We start from the raw sequence: 12359 nt of genomic DNA, 5'->3' as shown, positions 1-12359 counted from the left end.
ACACGTCTTCCTGCCTTACGAAATGTCATGGTGGCAAAGCTATCCAAGGCCACAGTTGTTTCATCCGTAATGTCTTCTGATGGTGCCCAGTGTTGCGTATACACCGACAGAATTCAGATGGCGGTTTATTTCCCGAGTTGATTTTCCAGCAGATCTCATCACCCTGATGTCTTCGGAATGAAGCTTGCTTATCTTGGTCATTTTGAAATGTCTTCAATCTACGTACATGTGGAAGGACTGTATTTATCTACAGAGATCTCACAGTGTCAGTAGGGGTGTGGAATAAGTGAGAATGGAAAATCTTAGATTAGTTTGATGGCCCATTAAACTAACCCTGTGCAAATTTGCGTAAATTCCCTGGACCTCACCCCTACTGTACTAGCACCCCTACCCCAGATAGCAATTACGTTTGGGCCACATGTGGGTATTATCTGGCACATATGGCCTAGATGTGGCGTGGCTATACAGATATGGGCCAAATTGTGGCCATATTTGTTTTGCCATAACTTTAAAATCGGCGGGAAATGCTCACCTGGTTCACAACTCATTTTGAGGTATATGGCCCAGATAACAAGGAACACATGAGAACCATATGTGGTTGAGCTATGGCACACAGTGAGAAACACCGACTTGTGGTAAACATTTGGCTTATACGTGGAAAAACACAGGAATCCTGAAATCAAGTGCGGCAGACATCCGCCGTTCCACACCTCAGGTTGCTATGCATCTTCCCTCCTATTGGTGGAGTGAGACTACGGCGGGAATGTGACTGAGACTCGGGCAGCAGGCGGCATTTCTGCTTTTCTCACGGCTACTTTCAGGTAAGTGATTGGCACTTTAAAGTCATATAATTGAAATATTCAGCATTATGTGTCAATATTACATGTTATAAGTGTTTAGTTATTAGTTTAATTGAGGAAGGGGTCAAATTAGCTAATATTTTCCTGTTTAACAACAGTTTAATGTACGCTAGGGGTCTGCTGGTTTGCCGTTTTAAATTCCGATGTTTTTGGCTATAAATCAACAGCACTTAAGTAAAGTTGGCCGCATATTTACAGATTGGAGTTTCCCGAGTCAATAACTCCTGAGTTAAACGCTGTTACTACACAAATAACACCTTTTTTTCACCGTAGTAATGTAGAGACGCAGCTACAACCAAATTTTCCTCAAAATCAGTTTTCCTCCGCGGTGGACAAAATACATAAGTCCATGGGCATAAATCCCTGGGAGGACGGATTGTCCCCTCCAAAAAAAATTATTTAAAAAATAATTAATAATAATTAATAAATAAATAAATAATAAATAATAACTCTGTATTGTGAAAAATATATGTATGTATACCTAAATAATTGTGTAAGTAGAAAAACCCCCCGCAAAAAATGCATTTAAAAACAGTTGAGTTCCTCCCCTCCCCTCCCCTCCCGTGCATTGTTTTATTTGGGACGACTTGGCATAATGTTAACTTAACATTAACGGCCACAATTAGCATATTGTTTAGCTGTGCATTTACTAAATGAGCACTGTGTTACGTCCGAACTGACCTCACTGTAATGTTTTGTATAATCAATTTCCATTCTGTTCTTAAGTATCTTAATTCATTTTAAATAAAATTTTAAACCTTTTTAATTACTTGTTTTTTTGTTGTGATTATTTTTTTATGATAGTTTTACTTTCTTTATGTAAAGCACTTTGAATTACCATTGTGTATGAAATGTGCTACAGTATAAATAAACTTGCCTTGCTGTGTCATAGACTAGATAAAATGATGGAGAAAAGGAAAATTTGAACCTGAGAAAAACTTTGAAAATAACCATAATGACGCAGTCTCCATGTTACAATAATAATGATAAAAGCAAAGTTTTTCACTGTGGGGACATGTCTTTTATAAGTACAGTTTGACTGTATTATTTGTGTCCCCCTTCAAAAATTGCTCATGAGAAATTTTATATTTATTGTCCCCCCTACTGTTAAGTGAAATTTATACATGATAGAGACATGTATTTTGTTCACCGCGGAGGAAAGCTGATTTTGAGGAAAATTGGGTTGTAACCGAATTCTTATTTCATTCATTCATTCATTCATTCATCTTCTACCGCTTATCCGAACTACCTCGGGTCACGGGGAGCCTGTGCCTATCTCAGGCGTCATCGGGCATCAAGGCAGGATACACCCTGGACGGAGTTCTTATTTCATGATTTGAGTAATTTAATAGTTGTTTTAAATAAAATTGTATGAGAACAATATAGTTTATAGTTTGTCTTTCTTATTAAAATAAGCAAAGATGCAAATAATAAGCAATATGACAATTATTATAATAAGAAAGATACAAATCAAATAAACAGTGCTTCAAATTTTTCATCTTTTATGTTCCCACAAGTGTTAATTTATATAATTTTAACTAAAATTCTGCACTTTTATTAATATCTGAAATTATGCCTGATATCACTATGTAGCCTGCCTGCTTTTAACCCTGCTTCCTTTTTACAACAGATTTTGTTTTTGTTTTTTTCTTACAGATTTATTTAGTGAGGCTTTTCCCTTCAAATTATCATTATGGACATTGAAAGTAAATGTAAACCAAATAACCTTAGAAGGAGGGCTGTTAAAAGAGTAAATGACTTATTTGACTCCCTTGGTTGCGTTCAAGATAGTGAGGAGGAATTACACTCAGACCATTTATCTACCAGGCATGTGTCTGATTCTGAAGAGCCATGTGCTGAGTCACCATCAGAGCTGGATTCTGATGATAACCAATCTGATGATGGGAATTTAGTTAGTGGTGATTTGGTTGCTTCACTGGCAGGCTGGGCTGTAAATTTTGGAATCTCTCTGATTGCTTTGTCTGCCCTTTTGACCATACTTAGGGTGCATCTCCCTTTCCTTCCTAAAGATGGTAGAACAAAAACCTCTTACAAGACTCAAATGGTAGCTGGTGGAGATTTTCATTACTTTGGTATACTAAATTCACTAAAGACAGCATTTGAAAACATGTGGTCCAAAGTTCCTAAACAACACATTTTTAGACTGCAGTTAAACTTTGATGGCATTCCACTGTTTAATAGCAACTCTGTACAGTTTTGGCCAATACTTGGCATTCTTCAAGACTGTAAAGCAAAGAGGCCCTTCATAATCGGACTGTTCTGTGGTAGCTCTAAACCAAAATCTTTGAACGAATATTTGAAAGATCTTGTAAGTGAATTGAAAACACTGAGCTGTGGGTTTGGGATTAAAGGCAAATGGTTCTTTTTAAAAGTTAGTTCTGTTGTATGTGATGCACCTGCTAGGGCTTTTATAAAAGCCATCAAGAGTCACACTGGCCACTCTGCCTGTGGTAAATGTACTCAAACTGGCCTGTATCTCAAACACCGAATGACCTTTCCTGAAATGAATGCCCCACTTAGGACAGACCTCTCTTTCCGGCAGATGATAGATGAAGACCATCATGTTGCCAAGTCTCCTCTAATAGAAACAAACATTGACATGGTTGGTGGTTTTCCTCATGACTACATGCATCTGGTTTGTCTTGGGATGATGCGTAGACTTTTAGATCTTTGGCTGAGTTCAGGGCCACTCCGTGTTCGTTTATCTTCCCGGCTAAGTCAAGTAATTTCAGATTCTCTTGTAGGGTTGAGATTTTACATACCTTCTGATTTTGCATGTAAACCAAGACCACTAACACATAGACTGAGATGGAAAGCTACAGAACTCAGGCAGTTCTTGTTATACACTGGTCCAGTGGTCCTTTGTAATGTCCTGGCCCCACCAGTGTACAGCCATTTTATGCTTTTGTCAGTTTCTATTTATATTCTTCTCAGTCGGAAATTTTGCTTTCTGTTAAATGACTTTGCTCATACATGTCTAGTGTCTTTTGTTGAACATTTTGGCGTGTTATATGGTCAGGAATTTCTTTGTTACGATGTGCATGGATTAGTGCACCTCTGTGAGGACGTAAAGCAGCATGGTAATTTAGAAGAATTTTCTGCTTTTTCTTTTGAAAACTTCTTGGGCACTCTTAAAAAGCTTGTCAGAAGACCTAGCAATCCTTTGGCCCAAGTCATTCGCAGGCTATCCGAAATAAATGCTCAGAGCAATGCACGTGATGAGACTATCCATAGGACCCTTAGACTTGAACACAACAATGGCCCTGTACCTTTGATATTTTCAAAAGCAGTTAACCAGTTTCAAGAGGCTTTCCTTGGTGGTTTAGTCATTAAAATAACTGAAGGAGACAATTGTGTGAAAATACAGAATAGTATTGCCACTGTTGTGAACAACATTTTGAGCGAAGGAAAAGTATTTATTGTCTACAAAGAGTATAAACATAGAAGCTCTTTCTTTGACTATCCAATGAATTCAAGTGATTTGGGAATTTTTGTTGTGAGGGAACTCTCTGAAGACGTGCACATCTCAGAGTTTGTTGGCAGTATTGAGAAGTATGTTAGGTTACCTCTTAGAGAAAATTTTGTCGTTTTACCATTACTACATTCTGCACAAGTTCATGAAACAGAACATTAAATATGGGATGTGTGGCGATAAACCAGTAAAAAAGTCTCAGTTGGTAAGTATTTATCTAATTGTTGTTTTAATTCATAATGTCTGACTCCCTAGTTGATAAAACCCTGATAAAACCCGTTTGTTATTGCAAGATAAGGTGCTATGAAGTTGGGAGAACATTTTAAAGATATAAAATTAGGTTCAAGCTACAAGGTCTTACTGTTAGGTAGGAGTGTGTGATATGTATTGTCAATAATAATATAGTAATTGTTGTTTTAGCTGACATTGCAAACATTTTTTTTGTGTGTGCATGTTTTTACTGTGTGACATAGCCTAATAGAATGACATCCAAATTTCAATATTATATTCATTCATTCATCTTCTACCGCTTATCCGAACTTCCTCGGGTCACGGGGAGCCTGTGCCTATCTCAGGCGTCATCGGGCATCAAGGCAGGATACACCCTGGACGGAGTGCCAACCCATCGCAGGGCACACACACACTCTCATTCACTCATGCAATCACACACTAGGGACAATTTTTCCAGAGATGCCAATCAACCTACCATGCATGTCTTTGGACCGGGGGAGGAAACCGGAGTACCCGGAGGAAACCCCCGAGGCACGGGGAGAACATGCAAACTCCACACACACAAGGTGGAGGCGGGAATCGAACCCCGACCCTGGAGGTGTGAGGCGAACGTGCTAACCACTAAGCCACCGTGCCCCCTTCAATATTATATAACGGAGTAAAAATTAGGAGTTTTTGGATTTTTATTTGATATATTTAAGCATTATCAGTCGAGCAAGCAATATGTTTTTATGCTTTATATATTTCAGGAGTTTTTAACTCTCCTGACAGGTGGTTGTTGAAAATATGAACGTGTTCTTTAAAGAATACTGTAGTTCCCTTAAAAAAGAAAATTCTGTTATCACTTACTCACTCTCAAGTTGTTCAAAACCTGCATGAACTTCTTTCTTCTGCTGAACACAGAATAAGATATTTTGAAGAATGTCGGTCACTAAACAGTTGATGGACAGTTGATTTTTCTCTTCTATGGAAGTCAATGGGGTCCATCAACTGTTTAGTGCACGACATTCTTCAAAATATCTTATTTCTGAGTTCAGCAGAAGAAAGAAGTTCATACAGGTTTGAAACAACTTGAGGGTGAGTAAACGATGACAGAACTTACATTTTTGTGACTTGTCTAGTTAAATAAAGGTTAATAATGTTTTTCCTGAATATAGGCACGATTGCCAGTTTAATAGAATCAATATCAAACAAAGCTATATTTTATTAAGTACCAAATGTGTATGATGTACTTCTGTGGAACTCAAATGAACGTGTTTTAGTATGTGAACAATATTTTCAGTTCTGAGACTCTTGTTTTCCTTTTTTTGTTCAATAATAGGCATGTTCCATATTGTTTCTTTTTTGGAAACAAATGAGGTGGAAGTGGTGCCCAGCGGTTGGGTAGATGGTGACCAATGTGTCTGGCCACACCTAAGAGGGGAGAGCCTCACAAAGGCTGTGAAACTTGCAATGAAACCCAAGAAAGAGTGGAAAATCTTTAAAGTAAAGCTTCTCTACACAACAGGTAGTTCTTTAATGTTTAACCCCAATAAATATATGCGATACATAATATTTAATGTCTCACTATAAGTTTTGTGCTTTATCAAAAAAATTTAGAAAAACAGATTTTTATTGCAAAAGAAAAATATTTTAGTGTTTATAATATCAGTGGATTCTATCAACCTTTCTATTTTTATGCAATGTTATCAAATGTATAAATGTTTTATAAATTATGCTTATGTTTATTCTGTTTACAGTATGTCCCTTTCACTCAGTAAGCCCGGTAAATTACTGTAAAATTACAAGTACAACTTTTCCACTAAACACAGAAAGGTGCTGTTCAAACACGCAATGGCGTTCTGTCTTTTTACCAGTAAGATACCATTCACACATCAGTACCAAAGTACTAGTAGCCTCTGATGTCAATCGTTCGAAATGACCTTTAAAGTGATAGTTCACCCAAAAAGTAAAATTATTTCATTGATTCCCTAATTTCGTTCTGAACCCGTAAGACCTTTGTTAATTTTTGTTACACAAATGAGGATATTTTTGATGAAATCCGAGAGGTTTCTGAACCATCCATATGCAGCAACGTCATTGCAACTTTCAATGCCCAGAAAGGTGGTAAATAATTTGTTAAAATAGTCCATCTGACTACAGTGGTTCAACTTTAATGTTATAAAGCGACGAGAATACTTTTTGTGTGCAATTTTGGGATTATTGACATAGCAGTCTACAGGTGGTCAGAAACCTCTCAGATTTTTATTAAAAATATCTTCGACAAAGGTCTTACAGGATTGGAATGACATAAGTCAGTAATTAATGGCAGAATTTTAATTTGTGGGTGAACTATCCCTTCAAACACTGAACCGCTTTTTTCATCCACATGGATGAGAAGTGCTTTAGTTTCATCTGTCCAAGTTGACAACATTATTTTAATGTTGCAATAATTTACCAGTAGTTTACCAGTAAAGAATGTATGTGTGAAAGGGACTATTTTGACTATGTGGTTGTTATTTAGTCTTGCATGTGTTTTAGACAACTATGATGATGCCAGGAAAAAGCTCCCTGAAGCAGAACTCTTCTCTGACATTCAATCTGATACAGAGAGTGGGGTTAAAAAACCTAGACGAATTATGTAAGTACACACTTCTGTTTTCCAACATGAGTTTTGTATTCTATTATGAGTTTTATTTTATTAATGGTGCTTGCAAAGCAACATTCTTACTATCCTGCATACTCTTCTGGACAAAACTTCGGCACGTAACTTGTCCCGCAGCTTTTGTCCTAGACCCATGAATGTCAAATTGACCGGCTCATTGAGGAGAGGTGTGCTATTACTTTTCTAAGCAATCTGAGTACCGGTACTTCCGGTACCGGGTCTCAAAGTGGCCTTTTTTCCCATAGACTCCCATTATAAATTTGGAGGTTTATAACTCGATAAGCTTTTGAACTATCTACACCAAACACGGCCAGCTCCTTTAGGGTGATACCCTTATCAAACTTTTAAATTGGTGTACCGACTGGCCTTCCGGTTGTGCCCCAGCCCCGCCCCCAAAATATGCAAAATCAAAAAACTTTTTACAACATGGACATGTGACATATCCAAACACTCAGAACAATGAGGGGAACTTGCCCCGTGCAAGCACCATTCACATTTTCTTCAGGAAATGTACGTTCTAGTTGTTATTATTATTGAGTTTTTTAAATTTAGCAAATAGCCCTTTCAGTATATAGCAGTAGTAACCTTGTGTTCATTTCTATTTTTCTATGAAAGGAAGAGCTTTAGACTTCAAAACTTTAAACTTTTGAGTGACGATGATGATGATAATGAAGGGCAAAATTTGAAAGGCCTGGAACCACCGCCTCGTATTAAGCCACCAGCATTTCAAACATTTCATCAGTCAACTCAAAGCCCCTCTACAGCAAGACAGCAGCCTCCTCTCTGCCAGACATCTAGTCAGCCACCAGCAAGTGACCAATCTGCTTTCTACCATCCAGCTATTCAGCCACCAGCATGTGACCTATCACCTCTTTACCAGCCAGCAAGTCAGCGACCAGCAAGTGACCAATCCCCTTTCCACCAGCCAGCTAGTCAGCCACCAGCAAGTGACCAATCCCCTTTCTACCAGCCAGCAAGTCAGCCACCAACAAGTGACCAATCCCCGTTCTACAAGCCAGCTAGTCAGCAGCCAGCATGGAGCCAACCACCTCTCCAACAGCTAGCTAGTCAGCCATTGCCAAATCACCAACCATCTCTCTTCCAGCCAAATAGCCAGTCAAGTTTAGATTACTTGCAGCCAGCAGGCTCAGAATCTGGCATAAGGAGAAACCAAGCACTACAAAGTATGTTATACAATTGTGCAACTTTAAAGATAACTCGGGTTTATTACTCTTGATTATTAATATCTACGATTGAATGGCTGTAGAGAATAATGTTCTTTGGACATATGGCATTTATAAAATAATGTATTAAATTATCTAAACTGTTCTGGAGAATATATCAAGTCCTAATGCATCACATCGACTTGATTAATGTGTCAGTCAGCTAATATGCATGTTAATTTCTTTCAGTTTTGCTAAGGGAGATATTGACAAAACAAGAAATGATTCTAGACCAGCAAAATACAATTATGAGAATCCTACAGTCAACACATCGCCCAAGGCCTGATGTCCATGATGGGGCCAAGTTCAGAGATCGTCTTCCTGTCAAAGATGTAGAGTCTCTCCAGTGCCTGGAGCCTGAGCTGAAGATGAACCCTGATTCTAAATCAGAATTGGTAAGAACATCTAGTTTACACTCAACTGTTTATGTTCACTTGACACACAACCAACTGTTTACATGAATACTACACACGATAGTCACTTGGTCAAAAGAAAGATACCTGAATTGGTTTTCTGTGTGTGCACTTTAGCTGTGTCAGCATGTGCACCACATTAAGTTTTTTTTTTTTTTTAACTTATTGTGCTTAAAGGGACAGTTCACCCAAAAATGAAAATTTGCCCATGATTTACTAACCTTCAAGTCATCCTTTACCACCTTTTTAACATCAATGTGTCCTGCACATTATTCTCTCGTACATGCGTTTCATCGCTAAAGTTTCAATATTGCTGTGCTACGCGTATGTTTAACATGATATAGCAAAATGTCTAATTATAATTTAGTCTCAGATCATATACTATTGCTAATATTATACTACTAGTGCAAATTGCCAGTGCAAAATCAGTTTTTGTGTGTGTTTTTAGTAATTATTGTTGGTTTGGTGTGTTTGAGTGCTTATTGTTACAGTTACACAGCAAAAGTTCAGTGACATTTTTATTTGTGCATGGTAGAAAGCAAGTACTGATAATGACATACATTAAATATGGATTCAGGCAGCAGGCTACATAGTGAACTGTATTGGCAAAAGCCAACGTCTGCTTCTTTTACCAATATATTTAACGATTTGTATTTCCATTCCAAACAACGTCAAACTTGGTACTGCACTTTCTTGTGCCCATAGCAAGAAACCTGTCAAGCTTATACTCCATTGGACCTATGGTTTGAGAGATATGGGAATAACAGACACACACACACACACACAGACAGACAGATGTTCCTGTAATTTATAGATAGATAGATGGTATATATTCTCATACTGCCCAGCCCTAATGTGTGGCATGGGTTGGGCAATGACAAGAATGTCCATATTACAAATCTAGAAAATGTTTTCAGATGGAGTATGTGATAGTTTATAGTTCATTTTTGAATATAACAGCATTTTCATTTTAGGGTGGTCTTTTTAAATGCATATTTCAACCACTTACACAATGTTTTTTTTTCCTCTGAGACTACCTATCTGGGTCTGGTTGGTGGCTTTGACCTGAAAGACACCGTGTGGAGAGTGCTGAAAGCCACTTTTACAACTGCTGTGGCACGTGGTATGAATTGGAGAGGAGTCAATGGGAAGATTGGTGTCCAACGCCTGGTCATAACGGAAGTTGTCATTGGTAAGAACCTTTTTTAGAAGTCATTTTTATTTGTATAGCACTTTGCACAATACACAAATTTTCAAAACCGCATTACAGAACATCGTATTGTAATTTCTGTTATCACAGTAATAGTAATAGTCATGATAATGTAAAAATGTGCTGAATCACAGTTAATGCGTCTCTGCAAGTTTGAGTTTGAGCCGCTTATAATTTGCATTTGGGAATGCAACGTGCACCAACCATCCATAATAAGAATCGTTTATAAATCTGTTGTCAACAAAGAGAAACGTCTGTGGTTTTCTGCTAAAAAAAGCTCAGTGGTTTAACTTTTGAAAGCAAGACAATGTAAATGTTAGTATTGTAATTTTACTGTTGCTTTTTAAAGAGAAATTTTTTTATTATAATTGTTTATTATTATTGTTTATCAGAAGCAATCCACATTATTGTAACTATTATTATTATTATGAATACATAAGTACTCTTTTTTACAGTACAATAGTGTATATAATTGCAATAGTAAGATATCTTTTTATTAATTTAATTAAAATAATAATCATTACAGGGGATGGGTTGGCTATTCTTGTTTTCCCTCTTTTTTGTCATTAGCTGCATTTTCAAGTGACTGCATTTTTTTTATTATAAGTTCTTTTGTTTTTGCATAAAGTTATTTTTTATATTGTATTGTATTATATATTGTCAATCATACATTTTAAAGCTGTAATCAAAAATTTTTTGCTTGAGATTATCATACTGTCAAAGTATGCATCTGTATTTAAGTTCCTCCTTGTATTCAGTACTTGGCTGTTTGTGCTTGCACGCTGTCTCACATCATTGTGTTTGAGTTTTTGTGTTAGTAAAAACAATTCTATTTGAATTTTCTTCATCGTCTTTGGACTTAAACGTGACATTTATGCTATCTGTGTTGGTGTGTTTTTACATTAAAGTGTGCATGTCTTTTTTAAAGCAGAATACATCCAGAGTTGTAAATTTTAACCGGTTGGTGAAAAAACAAACAAAATCTAAATAATTTGTCATAAGAAATTCTAGTATTATTATGGCCCACATATTGGAAAAATACAATTTGCAATTCCTTTCGAAATTATACTGGAATTTTTTTTTTTTTGGTCAATCAGAGGTGGTTAATTATTGCAATGAAAATATTAAAGGAAATAATTTATATTTATTGAAATTATTTTCCCCATTATCCTCCAGCTCTAACTTCCAGGTTGTATTGCTGCTAGCATTATTTAAATTCATCTTTATTGCAGGTGCAGTCAGGCAGAATCTCCTTTCTGCAAAAGCCTCAAATAAAGAGATCGAAACCAACATAATTAAATGGTTGCACCTCGCTGGAGACCGAGAGGGGGGTAGGAGGGAGCGAATGAATAAAAGAGAGGCCCAACAAAACACTGCCGACCCTCATTAGGCACATCATCAAAAGCAAATTCAAGTTCTCTACAAGTTACTCTGATTTTTTGTATTTTCTTCTGTGATTTTTATTTTATTTTATATTTTTATGAGTTTAATACATTCTTAAATGTATTCTTATGTTTATACTCTTAAAGCTGTGATGATTTAAGCACTTGTTTTGAAATAAATTGTTTTGAGTACATTTGTTGTTGAGTGTTTCATTTACCTTTAAGTTAACATACTGCCAGCTGCATGTGGGGCACATATGGGCCGTTAGATTTTAACAGAACTCAACCATGCTAAAATTGCATATAAGGCTCACATATGGGCCACATTAAATTGTATTATTTGTCTCATGCTTATGGTACTGCTTTGGTTCAGTTTTGGCAAAGAAGAGGTGTGCCATATTTGGGCCACATAAATTACGTTTGGAGGGCACGGTGGCTTAGTGGTTAGCACGTTCGCCTCACACCTCCAGGGTCGGGGTTCGATTCCCGCCTCCACCTTGTGTGTGTGGAGTTTGCATGTTCTCCCCGTGCCTCGGGGGTTTCCTCCGGGTACTCCGGTTTCCTCCCCCGGTCCAAAGACATGCATGGTAGGTTGATTGGCATCTCTGGAAAATTGTCCCTAGTGTGTGATTGTGTGAGTGAATGAGAGTGAATGAGAGTGTGTGTGTGTGTGCCCTGCGATGGGTTGGCACTCCGTCCAGGGTGTATCCTGCCTTGATGCCCGATGACGCCTGAGATGTGAGCCATATTTGGGCCATATAAATTACATTTGGCTCATGCTTGGTGGACTTATGGCACTGCTTTGGTTCAGTTTTGGCAAAGGAGATGTGGGCCATTTCTGGGCCGACAAACACAAACTAATCTGGGCCACAGCTCAGCTGTTTATCTGGCCCAAATCTGGGC

At 37.5% G+C, this 12359-nt stretch overlaps 1 protein-coding gene across 1 annotated transcript; it reads left to right on the top strand.

Annotated features, from left to right (window-relative positions):
* Nucleotides 1-5649: 5649 nt before the first annotated feature.
* On the top strand, nucleotides 5650-11611 carry LOC132859134 (uncharacterized). Its single transcript, XM_060889741.1, has 6 exons — nucleotides 5650-6091; nucleotides 7105-7204; nucleotides 7844-8412; nucleotides 8641-8846; nucleotides 9897-10056; nucleotides 11307-11611. Exons 1-6 carry the CDS (start codon nucleotides 5908-5910, stop codon nucleotides 11462-11464), a joined length of 1377 nt encoding a protein of 458 aa, XP_060745724.1. The 5' UTR covers nucleotides 5650-5907; the 3' UTR covers nucleotides 11465-11611.
* Nucleotides 11612-12359: the final 748 nt, after the last annotated feature.

Source organism: Tachysurus vachellii, chromosome 16 (genome assembly GCF_030014155.1).
Source record: "Tachysurus vachellii isolate PV-2020 chromosome 16, HZAU_Pvac_v1, whole genome shotgun sequence".
NCBI classification, from domain to species: Eukaryota; Metazoa; Chordata; class Actinopteri; order Siluriformes; family Bagridae; genus Tachysurus; species Tachysurus vachellii.
This window is presented reverse-complemented; position numbering and strand designations above follow the sequence as displayed.

Excerpts from the sequence above, each read along its gene's own strand:
- LOC132859134 (XM_060889741.1), top strand. The coding sequence starts at position 5,908 with ATGTTCCATATTGTTTCTTTTTTGGAAACAAATGAGGTGGAAGTGGTG. Across the intron at positions 7,205-7,843 it reads AAAAAACCTAGACGAATTAT|GAAGAGCTTTAGACTTCAAA; the intron begins GTAAGTACACAC and ends TTTCTATGAAAG. Across the intron at positions 8,413-8,640 it reads GAGAAACCAAGCACTACAAA|TTTTGCTAAGGGAGATATTG; the intron begins GTATGTTATACA and ends AATTTCTTTCAG.